This window comes from Tachypleus tridentatus, chromosome 11 (genome assembly GCF_004210375.1).
Source record: "Tachypleus tridentatus isolate NWPU-2018 chromosome 11, ASM421037v1, whole genome shotgun sequence".
NCBI classification, from domain to species: Eukaryota; Metazoa; Arthropoda; class Merostomata; order Xiphosura; family Limulidae; genus Tachypleus; species Tachypleus tridentatus.
Window position 1 is genome coordinate 53642636 of NC_134835.1, and position 25716 is coordinate 53668351.

Genomic DNA, 25716 nt, shown 5'->3' on the forward strand with positions numbered 1-25716 from the left:
GGACGGCTAGCACAGATAGCCCTCGAGTAGCTTTGTGCGAAATTCAAAAAGAAACAAACAAAGCATATAACTAAAGTTTTAAATAAAAAAACGACATTATATGAATATTAAATAAGTGACAAATATAATCAGAAATAATATTCAAGCACAAAGAGTACTTCATCTCAAACGTTTTTAGATAATTATTGATATCCAAATTATATGTTATTCCATTTGGTGAGATTTACTAAAAAAATTCATCCGATTATAAACATTCACTTTTCTTGGAAAAGGGCCATGTTGATACTGTTTTGTTTTGTTTTTTTGTCTTAACATAAGCAGTGCATGCTGAAATACGTTATGCCGAGTTCACACTGAAAGAGTTTATAAGAACACGCAATAATTCTTTATTTTCTCCTGCAATTCATGTATTCGCATCAGGCTTGAAGGCATTTGTAGTGTTTTATTACTTTTCCTTCTGTCTGTAAGTACTATATCTTTTGTTCATTTCGGTATAAACATAAAGGAGAAAATCGAACTCTTGGACACGTAAATCTTCATCCTGGGCTGAATATCATAATTCAGATTATTTAACACTCACGTAATCATCTCAATAGACCTCTGTTCCCAGTTTAGTTATTTAATAAGATCAATAACAGATGTAATGATGGATGTTTAAATGTCAGCCTGCCTATAAAGAGAACTTCAATCATTCATAGAGAGATACTTAATATGCTAAAAATAAAAGAGAAAAATATTATTGTTGTATTCAGTTAGAGATATTATGTATTTAGTCATCTAAAGCTCATCTAGATCCACTGACTAAAAGTTGATACATTTCGTGTATATATACACGTGTAACATAGTAACGGATCCGTTTTAATTTTGATATGGAGTCTTCTGTCAGTACGTTATCACTTTAAAAAAATGTCTTAGTAATGTTAAGCTGTATGCAAGTACTTTGTGTAACTTACAGATTAATTTGTATGTATACTATTTATTTGTTATTTATTGAAGATATTTGGACGTATGTATTGGTGTAACAACATGCTTCAAGAGAAGAAATGTTTGAAGTTATTAGCTGATTAAACAAAAATTTTATATTGACAGAACTTGTATTACGAATAAGAAATATAACGTACTTACAAGAAAGGACGGAAATTATCTTTCCTTTGGGATTTATAGGGTATGGATTCACCAGGCCTCACATAAATATATAATTCCATAACAATGAGAACTTATCAACTCTAATTATAATCAGATTTGTACATTCGACGTTATTGAAGTGTTGCTCAGATACGTTCTCGCTGTATTTTTTTTAATTAAAGGGCGACTCGATATTCGTTTACACAATTTATATGGTGTTAAATATAATTATGGCCATTGATTTTACGATATTCCTAAAGCACAAGTTCAAAGGGTTATTTGCCGTATTTATAAAATATATGCTTTGTTATCAGTTATCAAACCTACGAAGAAAAATGTGAACCAGAATCAATTACAGCTGTATAGATTACAATTCTGAAAGTGTGAACTATCCTATTGTTACTGCTCCGGTAAAATGTGTGGAAACAAAAGTACATTTTTTATATAAAGTTATAAGATTACGTCTTCCAGTGGTTTTCAATGACGACTTTACAACTAAACTATCCGAAAATACATAATCCAGATTTAATTGGAAAAGTGAGTGACTGCAATCCCAAGTTGCAAGTAATGCAACACCAACATTGGGTTGAGTTCATATAATTATTTGTTTCCTTGCAACTGTTTAAAATAGAATAAGGTCTTAATAAAAATCTAAGTAAACAACGGTACGTTTATGCATGTATATATATATATTAAGGTGCGACAACTTTCGTATAAGATCGATTGTTTATTTAATTACAGAAGGCTATTCCCATACAATACGTCGTAATCATGTTATTGATGTTAGATATGGATTTTAAATTTATAAACAGATATACTTCATCTATTTTGTCTTATGTCCGTATGATTTTTGTCCTAAAAATTTTACAGGGCACTAATAAATCGTTTCAAATGTTTGAAAATATAACTAAATAATAGGATCCGGCGTGGCAAGACGGCTGAGGTGCTCGACTCGTAATCCAAGAGTCGAAGAATCGAATTCCCGTCCCACAAAACGTGTTCACACTTTCAAATGTTGGGGCATTATAATGTTTTCATAAACCTCACTATTCGTTGGTAATAGAGCAAACCAAGGGTTAGTGATGAGTGGTGATGACTAGCTGCCTTCCCTTTAGATCTTACACTGCTAAATTAGAGATGGTTAACACAGACAGCCCTCGTGTGGCTTTGCGCAAAATTAAAAAAAAAATTACAGAAATTAAATAATATTTGTTTCTAAAGGTTCTCTTGAAAAATCTGAATAACATAATTTTACTCACAGTTTAAATTATTAAATAAATAGGTAAATTTGCATCTTATTAGATATTCTTAATTTTCAAAGCCTGAAATGCTACTTTTTAAATTAAGTATCGATTTTTCCTCTTCATCACTGTTAAGCTTGTCGTGTTACAATTTGTCAACCTTGGCGATATGTTTGATTAGATTCCATTCAAAATTATGTTGTATTTTTAATGAAGATTGTTAGTTACCAGATTACCTTGAAAATTCATCTACTCAACACGTAGCAACCATGAGCTGAAATGCTTCACGAAATTATATTTATTTGTTTTTAAACAACTGTACATTTTATTTCACAAAATAGTAGTAGTTTAAATCAGATGGCTTTTCCCTTTAATGACATATTTCTATGAAGACTGTTAGCACTAAATACAACTTGAAAAATTGGTTGAAAACTTATATAAAGAACCAGCAAGTAGTGAGCATAGCACACATTGTGTATCTTTATGCTCAAGAACAAACAAAATAATATTTTATTGTTATAAATTATTGTGTATTTTCTGTAATTACTTTAACAGTTTTGTCATACAAATCTTCTTTGTTCGTTAAATAAAAATAAATAGTTATTCTTTGATCAACTGCACTGTTTTTGAATAATTAAAAGATATTTAACGAACAAAAAATATGTTGTCTTTCCTTCTGAATAGCTGTATGTTTTTATGGTTACATGACTGTTGTAAGATTAGATTTTCTCATAATTCAATTATGATATTTTTAAAACTTTACGATGTTTGTGGTTTGTAAATATTAATATATCTCTGCGTTGTAATTATTTAACTCTGACTAAAACTCATATTTAATACAACTGAGGTAATTTAAGAGTTAAATAATTTTAATAATTAAGGCTTAATATTAGACTCGTTACCTAAGTGACTTGCACTATATAAATGCATTTTGAAATCGCATATTGAAATTTGAATTTCGATAAAAGTGGCTATAAGTCTGTGCACCTCATATTTCTAATTTTCCTTCTACAACTACTAAAACAGAAACTGTTTTCTTTGAATAAGACTGTGATAATAAAAAGAAAATATTTATCTCAAAACTAATTTCTTCCTAGATTCATATCAAAAACGATATCCAGTTATTCTCATTATTTCGCTTGTTAGTCATTTCTGTATAAAAACAAATATAACAAAACGATTAATAAAACAGTACTTAGGTACATGTGTAAACATGAAGAAAAGACAATGAACTTTAGAAGCATAAATTATTTTTAAGCAACCATTAATCTTAATTGAGGGTATCTTTGCGTGTTGTTGAGAATAAGTAGAAAGCAGAAAAACGTGCTAAGCAAATTTCTTGGAAGAGCTTTCTTTCAAACATATACATTTACCTGCCTAGAGTGAATAAAGAATGTTAAAAACAAAGCGAACCAATTTGTTGAACAAGCACCAGCATGATTTCATACTCTTTGGAAATGTTCTTAACCATTGCTTAACTGATAAAATACGTGGGAAAAAACAACACTTCGTACAATTTGTTTGAATGAAATAATTAATATTTTAATGTGGTACAAAACGCCTACGTTTCGTCTATGTTGACGAGCCCAACATGAACATACGCTGTATTAGCTTGTACACTTTTAAGAAACAAAATCATGCCTGAAGAAACTCGTTGCACGAACATTTAGGAGAACGTAAAAGAAATGAAGTTGAGGTAGTAAAAAGTATTAATTATGATTGCTTACAAAATTAAACTTACATGTCTATTTTCAGAATCCTGCTTATACTATGAAGGAAGCTGCTGACAACCATTGGAGATCTATCTCTCAACCAGCGTCCTATTACTATGATCCAGCATTGGCTAGTTATGGGTACGTAAACATTTAAGTGCGTAGCTTTAGAATTATAATTACACTCGTAAAACGATGTAACGAAATTGAATATTAGTCCCTAGATATTAAAACATAAATAAAATTACAATAACTCTTTTTATCACAGTTAAAGTGAGACCAAACTTATCAGTTATTTTTTCAAACTTTAATGCCTGTAGTTAAGTTTTTCAATACATATACCACTTTTATTGTTATGATTTCCTAATGCTTGTTTACTGTCAGATTGATACATAAGCATTACAGTGATGTACATTAAATAATCAATCACAACTTTATCCTACGATCTGTTAAATCGTACAGATAATATGTCTTATATGCGGTATCAAATGACCATAATAAATAGTGTAGCTTTGGCTGGTCCACTTTAATTCTTTATTTTAGACCTAGGCTGGTAAATGTCTATAAAATCTACATTTAGCAGACATGTTTAGGTACAGTAATAAACGTTTGTGTTTACAAAATAAATACTTAACAAATATTTTATTTTTAAACAACAACGTTTACACAACTGTCAGATGGAAAGTGGGGTACATTTTTCTTCAGTACGAAAATAGTTTTTTATTAAATGGCATTAAAGGCGTACACAAAATTTGATTATTTTACTTAATTTTTCGAATCTTGTAAGTTGAGTGTAGAAAACTTCTTGATTAAATATAGTAAATTAGATTAATATATGTTTTATCTTAATTTATTCTTCAATGAGTTTTCTGAAAAATATGCTAGCATTGAATTAAGTATTTTAAATAATAGAGTAAAATGTTATAAACGTGTTTTCTATGAATATCTTATCAGAATTAAAAATACCAAAAAAACGATTAGATGATAAACGAAATAGGAATTCCAAATAATGTTGGGTTCTTCATATTTAATCTATTTTTCCATAGCTTTAATGTCACATCAAAATTCTTGTATATTTCTAGAGTTGTCTTTAGAGACCCTTTTCCAGCATTTATCTTACACATGTCATTTTTTTTCTAGTTTCTACCAACGTGTCTTATGTATATCATATTTTTCAAGTTTCCGCCAGTTTTATATTCTCTCTGTGTTCTCATTTATGTTGTTGGATATTGAGTGAAAGGTGATTTTTTTATCACTAGACCAACATTTTCATGAGAAGATCGAGTTGTTATCGACTTTTAACTGGTCTTTGATTGGTAAATTAGGATGACTCTTTGAGCGAAGTCTGAAACTTAATATTGCGAAATAGTTATCGACAAAAACTTACGTCCTATATACATCTGATATTGTATAATGCAATAGTTATTTTTTTATTTCTAAGAATTACATTAAATTTCGATAAAGATCTATGTTGTAGAAATATTTTGAAGTTCGTTATGAGCTTGATAACGTAAAAAACCGCCACATACAAGGGTAAGAAACTGATTTCTGTTTATTTTTATTGTAAGTTTTGGCTTTTGCGCTACTTTCATGTTTCATTTTCTTCATCTCTGCTATTTCATCTCTAGCCACTTATTTTTCAGCTAAATTTTCTAGTTCATCCTGGCATTTCGAATTGACCTCTAATAAGTATATTACAATAGCAATACAGACCAATCACATCAAGATTTGAAAATACAACATTTCTCCGTATTATCTTGTATTCCAATGCATAAATGATAAACTGTACTGCAAAACCTCAATATATTCTCAGCTTTATACAAGCATATGTTTGCTGCGATTTAATATTCTATAGCAAATGTTTGACAGCCTTTCTGTAAACATGGTTACAAAATATTTATTTAGTCCGTCCAAGTCGATTAGGCTTAAAAAACTGATCAGATATGTTTGATTATTTTGCTTATTTCTCTGTTTCCTTGTTCGAATCCCCGTCACACCAAACATGCTCGCCCTTTCAGCCGTGGGGGCGTTATAATGTGACAGTCAACCCCACTATTCGTTGGTAAAAGAGTAGCCCAAGAGTTGGCGGTGGGTGGTGATGACTAGCTGCCTTTTCTCTAGTTTGCTAAGTAAAATACTTTTGCCTTTATAAGTCACATCTGTGTACTTTGTGGAAACAAAATAAAAATGCAGTGGTTAATTCTATTTGCATAATATCATTTTATGGTAAATAAAGTTCCCGGTATTTCAAGTACGAGTTCTTTATATATAGACCTTTAGGACTTCAAAGCGTGAACTCAGTTGGGTATATGTATTTTTTCACACAAAGAAAAATGCATAGCAATGCCATAATTAAAAAAAAACAATGCTTTAAGTTGGTCTTTATTTGAACTTTCGAATACGAATCGTTTGTCCGGACAACTGAACATTATATATACTATCTAAGAGTACATGTAAAAATGAAAAAAAACTATCAAAAACTATGTTAGATAATGTTATCATCCTTCTCGCGTTTTCTTCTTACTGTAAAGTCCTCATTAGCTGCCAATTACAATCATTGCTTACTGGAACCTGATAACTAACTCTTTTAACTGATTAAACAGTCGTGTCTTTAAACTCAAAGTCAAGATAAATAAAAAAGCAGAATATTTCATCCCACTTTTCAAACAAAAATCCTAAAAAAAATAGTCCATATACGATTTTGGAAAGTTTCCATTTACAATTTCAAATATTACGTCAATGTGTCCAACAAACCTGCCCCCCGCTAGTACAGCGGTATGTCTCCGGATTTACAACGCTAAAATCAGGGGTTCGATTCCCCTCGGTGGGCTGAGCAGATAGCCCTTTGTGGCTTTGCTATACGAAAAACTCGGGCCTGGCATGGCCTAGCGCGTTAAGGCGTGCGCTTCGTAATCTAAGGGTCGCGGGTTCGCGCCCGAGTCGTGCCAAACATGCTCGCCCTCCCAGCCGTGGGAGCGTTATATGTGACGGTCAATCTCACTATTCGTTGGTAAAAGAGTAGCCCAAGAGTTGGCGGTGGGTGGTGATGACTAGCTGCCTTCCCTCTAGTCTTACACTGCTAAATTAGGGACGGCTAGCACAGATAGCCCTCGAGTAGCTTTGTGCGAAATTCCAAAAACCAACCAAAAAAAACCAACAAACCTTGGGTGATGGATGCTAACATAAAATCACCCACACAACAGATTAGTTTAGAATACCAGTGCAATATTTATCAAAAATAATGTGTTTGTTAAACATACTCTGTTAAAAAAATGATATTTTTATAAAGAGTGTCTTATCTGTCTTCTGTCTGGTGTCACGTTGTTGTGAGGACCTAACTAAATCAATTTTGATTAGATCAATGGTTGGAGTTTGTCAGAGAATTCAATTTTATCACCTTAGCTACGTAAATGAAGTCAGCAATAAAATATGTAAAACCGTTGCCAAACGAAAATGACGTTTTCTGCCGCTCGTAGAATGGGTATCTTTGCATTGAGTAACGATTTATATGCTACGACTGAAATTATGGAAATACACAGCCAACATCCTGATTTATAGCATTATCTTTTAAGTTCGGAATATTTGGGTATCTTTGTTTTCAGTTTGATACGTTTTTAATACCATCAAATTTCAGGAATTGTTAAACTTTTGTATATCTTGGGTTTTATGTTTATTCAGACGTGTATATTATCAAAAAAAATATTGATTATGCAATACAAAAATAGAAAAAATGGGAGTTACTAATGGTAAAATATTAACAATGTCTCATTTGCTGTGTATTCCTGTACCATACTGTGTTCTCTATTCAAAAGAGATTTTGTAATTACAATAACAATAATTATTTATTTGATAAATATTATCACAGAATCAATACAAGTTAAATATATAAGATGAAACTGAAGAAGATTCTTAAAGCTGGTGATATGGACACTGAAATTTCCTGATTTTAATCCACCTAAATAAATATAGTACCAACTAGAAAATATTATTACAAAATAGAACCCACCTAGTTCTGTGGCAAAGTTGGAAAATGAATATAAGCTGTTAGAAACCATACTCCATGGATGATATATGTGTGTGTATGTTTGTTTTTGAATTTCGCGCAAAGCTACACGAGGGCTATCTGCGCTAGCCGTTCCTAATTTAGCAGCGTAAGACTAGAGAGCAGGCAGCTAGTTATCACTACCCACATCCAACTCTTGGACTACTCTTTTACCAACAAATAGTGGGATTGATCGTCACCTTATAGCGCCCCACGGTTGAAAGGACGAGCATGTTTGGTGCGACGGGGATTCGAACCTGCAACCTTAAGATTACCAGTCGAACGCCTTAACCCACCTGGCCATGCCAGGCCATATGTATGTAATGTATTGCTCTTAATTAACGGGAGCGTTGCAAATTGCAAAGAGTGCACTAATTATAATATTTGTGCAATTCCAGATTCAATTTTCACATGTGATTTATTTATTTCAATGTTAATAAAGGTGTGTGTGTTTTACTTTAAAAATAAAAATTATGCTCATAAAAGTAGATTACATATTGGATTATTACTGCTGTCACACAGAGTAAGCTTTATGTAAATACAGGCGATAATTTGAGAAAATGCGTTAGTTACGGGAAATAATGTATTTATTTTCTATCCATATATTTGAACACTATATTAGCACACCACTAAAATGGGGTCACTATAGCTTGTGATGGGTCGGTTATCCTTAAATTTGCTGGTGAGTTTCGGTATGTTTCATTGTGTGATGTTAGTAACTGTTGTAGGCAATCAATAAGATTTAAAATTACATGGAAAAGGAGTTCACAAGCCATAACAGAGGTGAATTTAACGGAAGCAGCACTGATGATATAAGAGTTAAATTCATTTATTCCTGAGTGCTAATACCCAAATCCACTTTAATCAAATTGCTTTAGACCGCTTACCATTGTATGGAATATCGTCCCATATGCTCAGAGTTACTGTAATCGCTTCTTGGTCCATGTAACTTTAAAGTATATTGTCCATTAGGACGAATAAAAACGGAAAGTCAATATGTGAAGTTACTTAATCCATAAATGACTGCAAACGGTGATTGGTAACTTTAGGTGTAGGGCGTCACAGGATTAATCACCTATATATTCTCCTAGTTTTTAAATTTTGGTTTCAATTTACAAATAAAGCTGCAACTAGATGTTATGATTAAATATCTTAGATATTGCACCCTATTATTCTGTACGTCCTGTTATGTTAATTATTTAGAGCTAATCAAAAAACATCAGTAGGTGTGAAAAAAGGATAGAACTAAAAAAGGACTGAGTGTGCAACTTAAAGGAATGAAATCAAAATTTTGTTTTACCCACCATCATGTCCCAAATTGAACAAATACAGACTGAACTAATGAATGAATACTTGATGTAAACTCCTTATCAATGCTTTAAGTGTAGCTATCAGATTGACCACCAACTTTGATTTCATTCCTTTAAGTCATACACTCAATTGTTTTTAGGGCGCAACTTTTTCACACCTATGGTGTTTTTGGTTAGATATCATGACTTTATGTCAATGCACACCAACAAACGACAGCAAGTAAGAAAGTCACACCCGATAGTAACCAACATTAGCTTTAGAATCGCAGCCGTATTATTCAGAACAGATCTTTACTCTACAGATCCAACCAAATTCTTTCAAATATATTGTGGTTGTTTTTCCTATTAATAGTAATGGCACGGAATTTAGATTAATGCAATCGGTAGGGCCGTATCAAGAATCACTATTTATGTTAATTGATTAAATTAATATCACATGACCCTAAACGTTTTTTTAATTAGAATAATTTTATAATATTTATTAAAGTCGTATTGAAAAGTTCTCAATGAATAATTAATATTAACTGTTCACCAGTATGACGTTCTTGAAAACTGAAACTAGAAACTGCAAATCTAGTTTGCTCGGCTTAACCAATAGGCGTGTATCCGTATATCCTTTCACCTTATAATATGCTGCTACAAATCAGCCGTGTTTAATCTGAATGGTGAAAAACTTAAACTGTCCATTGTAAGCTTAGTAAAAACGTTAGAGTGATAAACATGTGATTTTTTTCGTAGGTGTGCTCACATTTATCGTCAAATTTGAAAAACTTATATTTAATAATTTTGCACATATGTCTTATATTTACACCAAAAAAGATTCCTGGTTGTAATTTGTAAAGATCTGTCAGTGTACTAAGTTTGAAAAAAATCATTAGAAGTAAGTATGTTTTTCTATCAAATATATTTTCCCTACTTTTATTGCGAATAAAATAGATGACATCAGAGACTAACAACAGTAGAAATCAAAATGAAATAATAGTAGAAGCTGTGTCATCAGTCATTGATGTCATACCAAGGGAAATGATAGTTAGATGGGAAAAAATATATTGTTTTACAACTGACCAATTCAGTAGAAAGTATTTAGAGTCTGTCTATCTCTACATATCCTTTGTAAAGATCGTTGTAAAACTGCCATAACTTACAAACAAAACCCATAACAACGCCTTTATTAGCCCAGTATGAAATGCATCGATGAAGTTCTGTCATTCTTGTGATATAATGTATTAATTCAGAAAACAAAATCCGTCTAAAGGCTGTAATAGCTTCTGTTGTGTCATCTGACGTTGAAAGAAGAGGTTTTCAGAATCAATTTATTATCCAAAATATGGTAATACGATACATCTTCATGAAACTCATTATCTGATATTTATAACATATGTATGTTGATTTTTAATTGATTTAACATGAAGTTATTTTTATCCATTTTTCACTTTGTCTTAAGTCAGTTACTTTTGTTTGTTTGGTTTTGAATTTCGCGCAAAGCTATTCGAGGGCTATCTACGCTAGCCTTACGCGCTTGGCCATGCCAGGCCCATAGAGAAAGAAACTTTTCTTGTTTGTTTTTCCTACGCCTATTAAACGCATAATAAAATCTATTGCATGAGAAAGAAAGCAATAATGAGAGAACAAACGTCTTTAGCAACGTCCAGTGCTACTTAACAAAGATAGCTTCGTCGTTTCTCCCATGTTAATACCTCATTATAAGTATTTTCTCATTCACTAGTACGAAACATCAAATAATTAGCGCTACCAGCTATTTGGCAACTATGTTATACTATAGAAGTTACAAAAAAAAACGCGTTTTATGATTCTGAATGTCGCTATGCAACAATATAATAGTTTATAATTTTCCACTCAGAAGAATATACTGGACTCAGTGAAAAACCTTGATCGTTAGCGTGTTTTCTTATAACAAAGTCACATCGGGCTATCTGCTGAGCCCACCGCGGGGAAACGAACCCCTTATTTTAGCGTTGTAAAACCAGAGACTTACCGCTGTACTAGTGGGGGTTTGATCTTTATTAAATGAAACGTTTAAATTGTATAATTATCTAAAATTACTATGTGACAACTTGTCATTATCATGGAAAGTAATTACCTTGAGTTCAAGGAGCTTGAGGAACCATAAATGCGTAAGATGTTTTGTTTTATACTTCCAAAAGGAGAAAAACTATACCACTAAAGTGTAGAATAAACCTTATTTCTTATAAACGTATTAATAAGTTTGATTTTCATGTTACCACTGTTTCTCGGTTATTTCTCTTATTTTTATTTATTCTTGTTTGTTCTGTCAGATGATCATAATATACAAGGTAGCAATATTTCGTAAAAAAAGTAAAATATATCATTAATTAAGTGCAATGAAGTAAATCTCCCGTTAGTATGTTAATTACTGTACATGTCAACTTTCTCTATTACGACAGATGACATTTTATCATGTGCTGCAACTTTAAACAACTTTAGCGTCTCTAGTTTAAAATTCCACACATCATTCGTTGTTTACTTATGCACATTGGTTGACATCTAGACAATAGAAAGACAAGCCAGCTTGTGCAACAGGAAGCGAGACCTCATTTTATTTTACCTTAATTTTATTTTTATTTTTTTTAGGTATGGAGGATTAGAACTGAACGTAGCACGCAGGAAGAACGTGACTCGCGACTCGACGAGCACTCTCAAAGCCTGGTTGAACGAACATCGTAAAAACCCCTACCCAACTAAGGGTGAAAAGATAATGCTGGCGATCATTACCAAGATGACATTGACCCAAGTGTCCACGTGGTTTGCAAATGCTAGAAGACGTTTAAAAAGAGACAACAAAATGACTTGGGAACCAAGAAACAAAACTGAAACTGATCCTGATGACAATTCGAACGCCAAAAAGAACAATGACGCAGAGGAACCGGAAATCCAAGATCAAGTAGATAAAAGTGATGACAGCTGTGAGGACAGTAATGCCGGAAAAGGTGACGTCAGCATACGGAGCAACGGCCCCACTAATGAGGAGGATTATATGTTAACAGTTACTTGTAGTGAGCCTAGCAGAACAGATCAAAAATATCAAATAAAAACTGCCTCGACACCAGGTATGTTTACAGGCTAAAACTTCGTCAATGCCTATGGAAAAAATAAAAAAAGGTATTATTCCAAGATATTAATATACAAATTCATTAAAGATACGTTATTGGCGTCAACAGCAAATAATACATTCAATTAAAGTATCATAACAAAATATATTTTGTCATTAATATTTGGAGAATAAACTTCGAATTACTAATGATTGAATCTGTATAATTCCAAAATGTTTGATAATATGGTTTGATAGTTTGTACTGTCGTCGATGTCTTATATAACTATTACTTCATATTAATTTGGCCCGACATGGCCAGGTGGTTAAGGCAGTCGACTCGTAATCTGAATGTCGCGGGTCCGGATTCCGTCACACCAAACATGCTCGCCCTTTCCGCCGTGGGGATGTTATAATGTAACGAACGGCCCATCCCACTATTTGTGGGTAAAAGAGTAGCCCAATAGTTGGCGGTGGATGGTGATAACTAGCTGTCTTCCCTCTAGTCTCACACTGTTAAATTAGGGACGGCTAGCTCAGATAGCCCTCATATAGCTCTGCGCGAAATTTAAAAACTAACAAACTTTGAAAGCTATTACTTTAACATGATCAGTTCACCATTACTGTAAGAAGCACTTCATGCACAGTTTTTATTCAACAAGCGTTTTAACTTCTGTAAAATTCAATAAACTTCCTTGTGAGCTAGTTCTGTTTAGGCGGCTTGGCATGGCCTAGCGCGTTAAGGCGTGCGCTTCGTAATCTGAGGGTCGCGGGTTCGCGCCCGAGTCGCGCCAAACATGCTCGCCCTTTCAGCCATGGGGGCGTTATAATGTTACGATCAATCCCACTATTCGTTGGTAAAAGAGTAACCCAAGAGTTGGCGGTGGGTGGTGATGACTAGCTGCCTTCCCTCTAGTCTTACACTGCTAAATTAGGGACGGCTAGCACAGATAGCCCTCGAGTAGCTTTGTGCGAAATTCCAAAACAAACAAACAAAGCTAAATTAGAGACAGCTAGAACAGATAGCCCTCGTGTAGCTTTGCGGGAAATTCAAACCATACTAATTTTATTTCACTGTTTGAAAGATTCGCAATTAGTTCATTGTATTAAATTTGAAATATGTTATATATATTGTGTCGTCACGTTTTGAACTGTTTAAAAACATTTGAACATAAGGGATTACCATGTTGTCGCTAAAAGTATTTATTGTATTTTATGAGGATAATTTTACTCGTTGTCAGCTAAACATACGTTTGAAGTCTTAATACCATCCACATTTTACTAAATATAATTCAACATATAATTTTTATGATAAGTGATTTCCGGATAGAAAATTGCAATGAAACCCTTTAAAAGGATTTCTTTTTCATTAATGTATAAGCTTATGTTTCTGCAATACAATTTCAGTAAACTATAAACACTTCAAATATGCTAAAAAGCTGTTAGCCTATATGAAAAAGTAAACGGACTTACCTATAAATTTTTTAAAAAGTTAGTAATTTTATGATATTTCATTTTATTTTTTAACGATATCAAAATACGGTTACACTTGTAAAGTTAATTTGTTTCTTTTATTTAATGTAAAAGATGGTTGGTGTAACTTTCGCGCAACGCTACACGAGAGATGTCTGCGCTAGCTATCCCTAATTTAGCACTGTAAGTGTAGAGGGGAGGAAGCTAGTCATCACCACCCACCGCCAACTGTTGGGCTACTCTTTTACCAACGAATAGTGAAACTGCCGATAACATTATAATGACCCCACGTCTGAAAGAACGAGCATGTTCTGTTGGACGGGGATTCGAACTCTTGATCCTCAAATTGCGAGTCGAGCGCCTTAACCTGTTGGCCATGCCGGGTTCGAAAAAGGTGAGGAATCACATTAAAGTCAAGTAGTTAATTCACTTCGAATCTTCAATAGCAGAAATATTATCGCATAAATTTTGAGTAAGAGATTAAATGAAGTAAAAATACTGTGTTTAATTATAATGACAAATGACCTGTTACTGAAACACAAATTATACCTAACTACTATAGACTATTTTACGAAAAGCTTGGATAATATTGGCATAGATTTAACTTTAAAAACGTGCTGTCATATTTTGTAGACGGTTGTTACAATATATAATCTGTATATAGAGTAAATAAAATTGATAATAACCACACTTCCCTTAAATAATCTAGTTCACACCACAACAGCAGTTGCTCATACAGCTGGTGATATAAATAACTGCTAGGTCTGTTGTTTCCTAGCCGACTTCATGATTCCCGATATTTGGTGCAAGGCCTTGTCGGCACTAGATATAACAAATATAGGATGATTACAATATTATTACTATTACACATTCTTGTTTACTTTCACTTGTGTAAGTACTTAAAATATCTGTAGTTCGAAAAGTAGAATGGATTAAATTTTAGTCATTATTAGAAAATCGGCCTATTCATAAGCAGCATCATATATAATTAAAAAAGATTATCTGATATAGGACTCATTTCTAAACCTTATACTAGCATATTGTGTAAACGATTATAATTTTTAAACCTGTTTATGCGTTGTCTAGTTTTTGTTACATGCCTATGCAAACGTATTTATTGTCGAACGCAGCAAAGTGTCTTTTTTTTACTTTCTACTTTGTAATTCATGCATATCGATTTATGTAAAGTACCTAAAGATGTATTGTGAGCTCGCTAGCACTATATCTATCATCTCGAGGAAAGTGACGCCATTTGTCACAGAACACCGGTTATAGTTACCGAACAACAACCAAAAAAAAGTTTCCAACGCCATCCAAATATCGTGCGCTCCTTATCAGGAAGAAATAGCTAGTTTTTCTGAGTTTCATAATATATGTGTTTTCTGAAGGACAACAACGAACATCACGGTCAATGTTATAGCATCTTCATAGTTACAAACGTAACCATAACTGTGCAGCATAAGTCAGTTCAAACAGTTCTAGCTCGAGTGATGATGCTATAATATGTCATTTTCATAGTTACAAACGTAACCACAGTTGTGCAGTGGAAGTCAATTCATATAGTTCTGGCTCGAGTGATGATGCTATAATGTATCATCTTCAAAGTTAAAAATGTAACCTTAACAGTGCGGCAGAAGTAATTCAAATAGTTCTGGTACGAGTGATTTTGCTGAAATCTTTATTAAAATATGCTTGATAAAAAATTAAAATACCCTAAAACTCCTCACTGTATTAAAAACCAAATTAAATTCACTGATAGTTGTAATAGTATTACATCACGATAGAAAATGCACTAGTTTGTATTAAAAAGTACACTAATCATGATTTTTAACAACATCATGGCTAAAAGACGTTTTTCATTATGTGTCTAGTTTTACCTTATCGATGCACATGTGAAACAGTAATTTCTGTTTTCATTTCATTCTTACGCTGACAAAGAAAGGCACTTTAGTTTTATGTATAAACATGTGCAATGATTGTGCTTATTTTCCTTATTTCATACACAACTGATGAAGCATGAACTCCAAATCACGCATTAATTAATGTGTTTGTTTGTTTAAAATTAAGAACAAAGGTACACAATAGGCTATGTGTGCTTTTTAGCATTGTAACTCCGCATACATACCACTGTGCCACTAAGATGGGAGCAATTAACGTGTTTTAGTAATTAAATATTAGTTTGAAATAAACACTTGCATTAATATGACTAACTATATTGTTAAAAATAAAGTATGTTTAAATAACATAACAATAATTTATAAGTAGCATTACGAAAGTATGCATAATGTGAGTGACATCCTTTAAGTTGTAAGTAAGAAAAAATTAAATCTGCTTTTTCACTCTATTAGCCATTATTATGTTCAAATAATATCATGCATAATGTCATATTGAGACAACTTATTTAAAAACAGGAGATAAGCTACCGCCAATGTGAAGAGCTAGTTTGAAATAAACACGAAAATGTCCAAGTTATGCCTGTTTGAAGATTTTTTCTGGATTTAGTCCCAATAGCATTATTTTAGAATCTAAATCTATATAATAACGTTGAATGTTTATGTGAGGAATTAGTTATAGTTTATTTTAAACAAATATATATTTTTTTGAATTTACAATCAGTTATGTTTGTACAGTGCAACAGGTCTCCAATCTTCATCAAAATTCACTTTTATTTTTGTTAAACGTTATATTAATACTTTTAGGCAGAGAGAACGATGTGTACCAGTATAGCAGAACAAATGAAGAGCAAAACCTAACACCTTTCAGAAATACAATAAGATCTAAGAATTCTTCGTTTTCGGGATCTTCGATATATGATATATCTAATGATTCTCAGCAACCATCTGGTCTGTCCACGAACGTTGTTAGTTTCACTCCATCAGGTTCTTCAGCAAGTCCTTCTCCTGATCTTTCTGGAATTGGTTCTTTTATCAGTTCTCCTCGAGACTTGTCGACAGATTCCAAAGAAGATCCCGAAACCAGCTGTGAAATTCCAGAAGAAAGTTCTTCTAAGCCAAAGATCTGGTCATTGGCTGATACCGCAACTAGCAAGAGTCCTCCACCACAGCCGCCTCATTTGCAAAACGCTTTCGTACCAGAAGCCCAGGACTGCTTAGTCGGAGGAAGTGTTGGAGGAACAGGAACATGGATAACTTCTGGAAATGGTTACCATAGTGGTAGATCAGGAGCAGTCATTCTTAATTCCAACGGGAAAAATTCCGGTTTATTTTCTAACAACACATACTCCAGTTATAGTTCCTCGTCAAATTCCATTTCTCAGCCGTCATCGGGATCAGTGGTTTACAATGGAGGGGCTTCTACGTTTAGCCCTCTTCCACCCCATGCTGACACCCCACCCGAAACACCGCCAAATATGAAATTATCGTGCAGTGCTTCACTGTATCTAGGGTCTTCATCTTCCAATAACTACTTGGCAGCACAGCATTCTGCTCAGCCGTATTTGGTACATGGAACACCATCATCCGGAGGCAGCACTTCTCACAATCTTTCGCACATGACAGGTAAATAATTTTTGTGTACTATTTATAAATATCCTTCATATAAAACCTATCGAAGTGCCAAGCAAGGACGATAATTTAATTTTAAAAATATCTCTAAGAAACAGTGAAAGGTATTGTTATATTATGTTGTTGTTTTTGTTGTTAATATGTTATTGGTATAAATTAAGTAATTATTGTGTACACGTGTATGAACAGAAAGTTTAATATACTAGCATTTCGGAACATTTTCTGCAGATGGATGTGTTTTATTTTTTGCTAATGTATTTTAAATCAGATAGGTGTACCAATACATATAAAACCATCATCTTACTTCAATGTATAATCTGTCCAGTAAAAACATGTTTAAATTTATTTTATAATAATATACAGTTTGGTGTCATGGAATGACAAAGTATTTCAAGAAACCCTACTTGTACTGTTTGTTACATGTCACGTGTGAAACAGTTTGCTTAAAAAACAAATAACTTCATACATTTATTAAATGAAAACAAATTATAATATTTGATCCATTAAATATTTAACAGGTCTCTTACTCATTCATTCTTTCACTCACGATTTATATATTCTACTCTTCAAATATCGTTTTATTATTGTATATCAAAAACTGCACTCTGGCACAAGAATCTAGATGTAACAGGTACTTAAACAGTTGTGCTTGCATTTGTTTACCAAGTGTTTTCGTTGCTATGCAACTATCAGTTGTTTATAGTGATGCATGTCTTCGACGTGATCATAGCTGCATCAGTCAATGCCATTTTCAGAAAAAAAATTAAAACTTACTTTACATTATAATGGAATCAATTAACTAAACGCATTTCCACAACTAAATGCTAGGTTAAGATATTGATTTCGCTGAGTACCATTCCACAAACTTCTTGCACTACATTAATATTTTCTTTGATTATCCGTTTAACTTTCTATACATGTCAGTCGAATTATTATGAAGTATGATTATTGTATTTATATATTGAATATTAAAACAAAAAGTATCAAAACCGCTTAAAATATTCCTAAACTAAATAAATAAATTGCAAGCTTTTAAAACCCGAAACATATTTCATTCTTTTACAAATTAAGTTTGTAATCTAATATATTTTTTTAAATAAAAATATTTTTTTACAATGAAGCAGTCATCAATTGTATTTGTAAATGCAATTAAAAATAACTTACCCTGAGGACGGCGAATAACGATTTTTAAATTTATAATTAATAATTGTGCCGATTAAGTGAGAAGATTCGTTTTGTGTAAATTTCGCATTCCTGAACACAATGGCAGTAAGCGGAAGTTTTCTAAAACTATCTTGTATATGTACAAGTAATTTACCAAAGATTCGCACTATAGTAAAAATATTTTAAAGTAATTATTGTTTTGTTCATTATATTTATTTATAGATGATCAGAGCTCTCTACCCGTCTTATTTTTTCTGGTTTGCAGGTGATAAAATCAGCAACGTTTATTCAATGAACTATGTAGGGTCGTCTTCCTATAGGCCAGACTGTGTGATAAATGACTACTACAACCAATGAAAAATTTCCTTCTACTGCATGATTGTAAGTGTTCGACGAGTTAAAGTTCCCGTGAAAACCCGTTTTCATGTCATTTTATAGAAGTGAAGCGAGCACGAAAGCTGCCTTCATTTTGTTGACAGCTACTTTGGCTAAGCTCTTGGATAAACAAGCACTTGCCACAATTACCTGTTTTAAAAACTTATACACATGGGATTTGAGAAGTTCGTCGCCATTTTTTTTAGTGCTGTCATATAGGATTTATGTATATATAGTCTAGTTGATAAGCATATAGATAACATTTTACAGTTTCTCATATTTTTCCGTATAAGATTTGCTATTGTGTGCTTCAATCACTGTTTCTTCAATCTCTTCACCATTGAGTTTTATTTACTTTCGTATGTTTAATCCTGAGTGTATGATATCATCGTGTATTAAAGGCTTTAGAACTTTTGATAATTTGTGTGTTTAAGGATATTTATGATGATATAAAAAAACGTCATAAATGATTTCGTGATTCAATTTACTAAGATATTCTTTCGTGTATTCAGAATACACCATATGAGACTGTTTCTAAGTGAAAAGTGGGATATATATTCATCCTCTTGTATAAGAAAATGAAAGGAAAGTTCTTATTGAAAAAAGAACAGTATATATATACTGTTTGTGCGCTTTGTTAGCTATTTTCATTAAGATTCCAGTGGCTGTGTAATAATGGAGACGTTCATATTCATTTGTCTGCAAGCAAATCAGATTGTAAAATGTTTTAGCTTGGAACTCCTTACACTTACAAGATTTTGCTCTTTTACTGATTATGTAGTGTTTGTCATATATCTCTATGACCAATGTTGTTGTTATTTTAGAATTGAATTTTATTTGTTACATGACCCAGTCACCTGCATTTAAGACAGGTTTTAAAATGTCACGAAAAGAAAAATAGAGACATAACAGTATTAACGAATAAAAAACAAGTATCAACAGCTGTGAATTTTCGTTTCTGTTTCTACAATGTGATAAGAATATTTGTTTAAAAAACCTTACAATAATACTTTGACTGTTTTGCAAATTTGACCGGCCATGAATTATTAGTTTTGTTTTGAGATTTGTTCTATTTTTTTAATCCTTTTTAAGTTTCCCCTCCAGTGGTTCAGTGATAAATCTGAGGGTTTATAACGCTAAAGATTGGGTTTCGATACTCGGGGCGGTCACAGCATCGATAACCCATCATGTAACTTCGCGCTTAACAAAAATATTTTACGAGTAAGTTAATTTGCTTTTAATTTTATGTTACGTTTCAATTAACATTTTATCAACTGAACCTTTTTGAACTTTAAAATTTTGGCTCACACTAGACATATACCTTTCGGCAGTGAACAAGGAACGTGACATTCTTCGATAGCTTCTCGATGACTTGCAATTAAAACAATTCCCTCAATCTTTGTTCTGTTCCAAATACTATTGCTCATAAAGACGAAAATAGTAAGTGCCAGCAGACACGTCAAATCAACTTTAACTTTCATTAAAAATGTCATTATTAAACCATAAATGCATGGATGTGGGTTAAATTGCGCATATAATTTTTTTCAGACAATGCCATTTAACATGGTATTATCTATTTGTTGTCAGAGTTACCAACTATTCATTTTTCTTTGCTGTTAGAGGAGAGTAACAACCAGATACATTATACAGAGATACAAAAATACTTTAGATATACATTTTGGAGGTTCTATGAGTTACGCAAGTACAATATGTATGATGGGTAAATATTATATTCTTCACATGAATATCACCTTGCACTCCGACTCACAGGCATATCTTAAGTACAAATAGTTTATTATGCATTTGATCTTGTTGTGTGTGTATGGGTACAATAGTAGTGTACATTTCACTAAAACTTTACGGCATTTCGTGCAGACTCACTGAGTAAATTTGGGATAACAGTCAACATTCTTTCTCCCACCCTGGGTCACGATCTGTGCACGTTCGTTTAATGCACTTTATGAATACACATTAAAATAAAATAATATTTAAAAACTAAAATTAACGACGATGTAGAATTAAAATAAACTGTATAAAGGCTTTTATACTGAAAATATCATTTGATTTGGAAAAAAGTTAAAATAAGCTGGAAGAGAAAATTCGTATTTCTCATCTGAACTTTCACTGAACGACACTGTGTTAAAGTATTTGTTTCCCATATATATCGATATTATTGAACGAGAAGTGGTTGTTATTTATACATCCACATTTCTGAAACAATCAAACATCATTTTGTTAACAGATTTATATTATTTATGGTTTGTTAATAAACAATAGTATACTAAACAGAATGAAATGTTAATTATTTCTGGGTTTGAAACAACTACTAAAATGTATTTACTTGTTTATTTATGTGTATATTTTAATGTGAGCATGTTTTATACTGAAAATCAACTGGATACAGACAATATAATTTGTAATGCTTAAACTCTTTTCATGAGGTATTATTGAATGGATATTTAATAGGGGAAAAATCAACTATCAGTGCTCACAATTTTATAAGAATATTTTTAATTGCAAACTTATTAACTTCTCTTGTGTTAACTACAAAATTATAGAACTAGTTATAACATACTTATACCTTCGTAATTATCTACAGTAAAAACATACCCCAAACACTTTATCTCGAAGTACTATAATTACAGATTTAAAATGATGTAATATTTTCATAATTTGTTATTCTCTCAAACTATAAATATCATTTTCATAAGTATGAATATTTTGTAACTGGGTATTAAAACAATTAAGACATCAGCCATCTTTAATGAAGATTGAAAGATATATGCACATGACTAATATTATAAACATTTAACAAATGTGACCTCTAGTTACATGTCTTAAAGCTGTGACTTATTCGTAATTTACTAATAAACTTGATGGGCATTTGGGATTGAATGTCTGTGAACTGTTTGGTCCACATGTTACGTGAAAACTAAATTTATATAAATTAATTAAAACTATGATTTAACAGAAAATAATTATAAAGTTTAAAAATACAAACATGTCAACAAAATTAAAGTACCTCAGTGTTTTTGCCACTGAATCTTTTCTTTAAATTACACCCATTTATTTGCATTTTCTTATATTCTACTTCTTATACTTGGAGGATATAGTTTTTGAGAAAGGCAAATGTTGTTTTCATTCAAATAGTTCTAGGATATCTGACAAGATTAAAGTACAAAGGGTTTAACTAATTAATATTTCAAAACTTTGTGAATCATGATGTTGTATAAATGTATATTTATCCTGGGTAGATACACTAATGGAAAGAATCACATAAAATAGTTGATTATTTTATAATTTTTGCAACTATTGAAATCGTTCTATTTCGAAATTTCATAATTATGCTTTCCAGAACGTTTGAATTGTATAGTATCACACATGACTCTCAAAAAACATTAGAAAAAGTATTCCTGGCTGAAAGTGAGTTTGTAAGTAATGACAATGAATTTTTAGTCTCTACCTAGCTCTACAATGATTTTAGATAATAGTTTATTGATAATCTTAGGGTAAAATAAATTCATGTGTCACAGTTCACTTAAAAATATGTAATCAATATAGTGAGCTATTATTCAATTTGATTTTCTATTGAACCATTACCACAACCACTCTCGGGTTCAAGTTTTGTTTCATAAATTTGGAATAATTTCATAAAGTGTGTCAATATCTTTAAAAAAACTACCTTTACTTTCTGTAAACTTACGTGTATGACGTTTTTAATGTATTTTCGTTGTTTTTGTAAAGTTATTAAGAAAAAACAAACCAATGAAGTTACAAAATTCTCTGCTATGCTACATTATAAAACTTGTTTTGCTGTTATTGTTTTTGTAATTAGAATTATATGATTTTTATGTAACTTACAAAGCTAGAATATTTGAAAAAAAATATTATGATTTATTACATATTCATAACTAACATAAAGATTCAGTTTAACCTAGTAAATTTTTCTAAGTAGAAAGCCTTTTGATGGATTTTAGATATAAAAATTTAAATCCTCTCCTAAACATAATTGTTCAGAATCCCTTAACAGTCTGTGATAGCCCTCTTTAAAACACTTGAAGCATTGAATTGTTGAAACTTGATTTATTGGGGCAGATTTTCTTGGATTGTATGTACATACTATATCAAAATATAGATATATATATATACATATATCATAGAATGTACTCTGATCATTTCTATTGTATATATTTCGTGGTATTTAAATAAACATTGATTTCTGTACTCGTATTTCCCTAAAGCTGTTATGCATCATTTTAATAAGTTTCCTATAGACATTACAACCAATTTAAGAGTTGTACGATTGGGATATGATGTTTTTTTATTTTATCACCCATTGCAAGAAATATTTCATAATAGATATTTATCAAATAACGTTTACAGGCTGGCATGAAATAATTCATACAAAACGGAAACTCGCCATCATAGTTTGTTGCTTTTTTCTGAAAAGCTGAAAATTCAGCAGTAAGACAACTATACGTATTGAAAACTGAAAATGAGAACGTGATGAGAGTTTAACATTCAACTATACCTTCTTAAAGTTGAAAATTGAGACCCAGAGATAGCTTTAAAAAAAAACGACTCTTACTAGTTAACAGATACTTCTAATCAGCTACAATAGTCCATTTTACTAAAGTATTTGTCCACTAATGAGAAACATGTATGGAGTTGAATCTCATCACATCTAAAATGCATTTTCTTAGAAAACAAATTTTTACCTCTACAGATACCACTAACTATTACTGTAGGTAAATAGCATAGAAAAAATATTTTAGGGCTGATATACAAATCGGTACGTTTCAGTTAATAGCCAATATACACTTCTTTTGTCAAGAAACTGCAAATAAAAGTAACATTTAAACTTTAAGCAAATTAGTTATTTAAATGTGTCATAGCTCTTTTATGCACTCATAATAGTTTTGGGATAGAGCTGACTTTATTTTCTCCTTTAAGTACTGTTTAAGGAGAATTAAAGGTCCTATGCGGCCTTAAAGATAATTTTTTCATCGTCGATTGTGCTCAAGTCCGATGGCCACGATTATACACAGCTGTGAGGTAAATCTTAGATCATACCTCTTGACACGCTCTTTCAAAACCTTCTACTAAACCAGAAACACCTTTGTGTGTGTCTATTTCCAAACCACATTTAAGCAAACCAAATTCTTCACGTTAGTAGAAATACTGCTGTGGAGTTACCTTGGCTTCTTGTTGTCCTGGCCAAAGAATGTTAAAGTTTTATTTTACACAATTAGTGTTAATATACTTTTTTTTAAAGTAGTTAGAATTCAACTTAGTTTCAGTTTGACCTTTATGAATTCTTCATTTTTTATTATGTGAGAAATCAGCTGCATTCATAAAATTTATCGAAAATCTACATCCAGGTCTCATCCACTGTTGTACTAACCCTTCATCTTTCACGTATAAAGTATTCTTATTGTATATTTTACTGTACTTTGTTTTTCTCTCAGCATTATATTTTATGAGAAGTTTAAGCATTCATTGTTTAAATTGTTCTTTAAATTACAATATGTGCGACGTTTTGGATGACCAGTCTAAGAATTTCAGCAACAACAGTGGCTGTCCTGCCTGTGGTGAAATGCTGTTTAGATTATTTATACCATTGTAAGAATGTACCGATGTTTCTTTTCTTAATATATTCACTATAAGATTTGTACCTCTCAGAGCTAGCTGTGGTGATTTCTTTTAGTCCTAAGCCACCAATACGTAAGAACGTTGCATTGCTGAATGATTGAAAAGTCGCAATGAACCCAATATGTAAGTTCTAAACATGCCAGCTTATAGTGAGAGTTTGAAATTACTTTGATGAATATGAACCAAGAACTTTTTTGTTAGTGGGTAGAATAGTTCCTGAAGAGTAAGGTAAAATCAATTAAAACACAGTCGGGTATATAATACTTAAAATGATTTATTTTAAGCTTTTAAATTATCTCTGATTATGAAATAAAATTTATCAATGATTACGCACATTCTTTGATGATAAAATATAAATTCCTTCATTCATTCTCGACCCCAGTGACTCAGCGGCACGTCCACTGGTTAAAAAAGATAAAAATGGATTATTGACAACCACGTATAGTGGACAAAGCACAAATAGCCCATTGCGTAGATTTGTGCCTAACAGCAGCCAATCGTTTTCAAGTTAACAGAGAAAACTTCTGTAAATACGAGGAATTCTTTGAAAAATAACTATTTCAATAAATCCTGCAATGCTTTGTTGAATATTTTATTAAACATTTTTCTTCCGTTAGTGAAGTTATCAACAGCCTATCAATGAACACCTATCCAGTGATGTGATGCTATAAGAGGAATAAATTTGAAATTTTAAACCTAAGATTTATCTTTACATTGGAAAATATCTTGCAAAACAGTTACGGAGCTCAGTCTATTGTATGAAGCCTATTTTGAAATACATTCATTTATTTACAAAATGTTTTTTTTTTAATATGGAGAATAATTTGCTTTGTATAACATAAAATGCGCTAACAATCTTTTGGTATTTTGCTGTGGGCTATCTTGAAATGCGTTCATTTATTTACAGAATGTTCATTAATATGGAGAACAATTTGCTTTATATCACCTAAACTGCGCTAACAACCCAAGCGATTAAATGCTGACTAATTTAGGATGCTAACGTAATGGTTTTGCGTAGTTTTCAGTTA

At 31.9% G+C, this 25716-nt stretch overlaps 1 protein-coding gene across 1 annotated transcript in view; it reads left to right on the forward strand.

Annotated features, from left to right (window-relative positions):
- The window catches only part of LOC143232174 (uncharacterized), a 63975-nt gene extending 40709 nt beyond the window's left edge, over window positions 1-23266 (forward strand). Inside the window, exons 3-6 of the mRNA XM_076467284.1 lie at window positions 4122-4219; window positions 12044-12519; window positions 16673-17491; window positions 18927-23266. Coding sequence (XP_076323399.1) covers window positions 4122-4219; window positions 12044-12519; window positions 16673-17491; window positions 18927-19018 — 1485 coding nt within the window. The 3' untranslated portion in view covers window positions 19019-23266. The remainder of the gene's footprint in view (window positions 1-4121; window positions 4220-12043; window positions 12520-16672; window positions 17492-18926) is intronic.
- Window positions 23267-25716: the final 2450 nt, after the last annotated feature.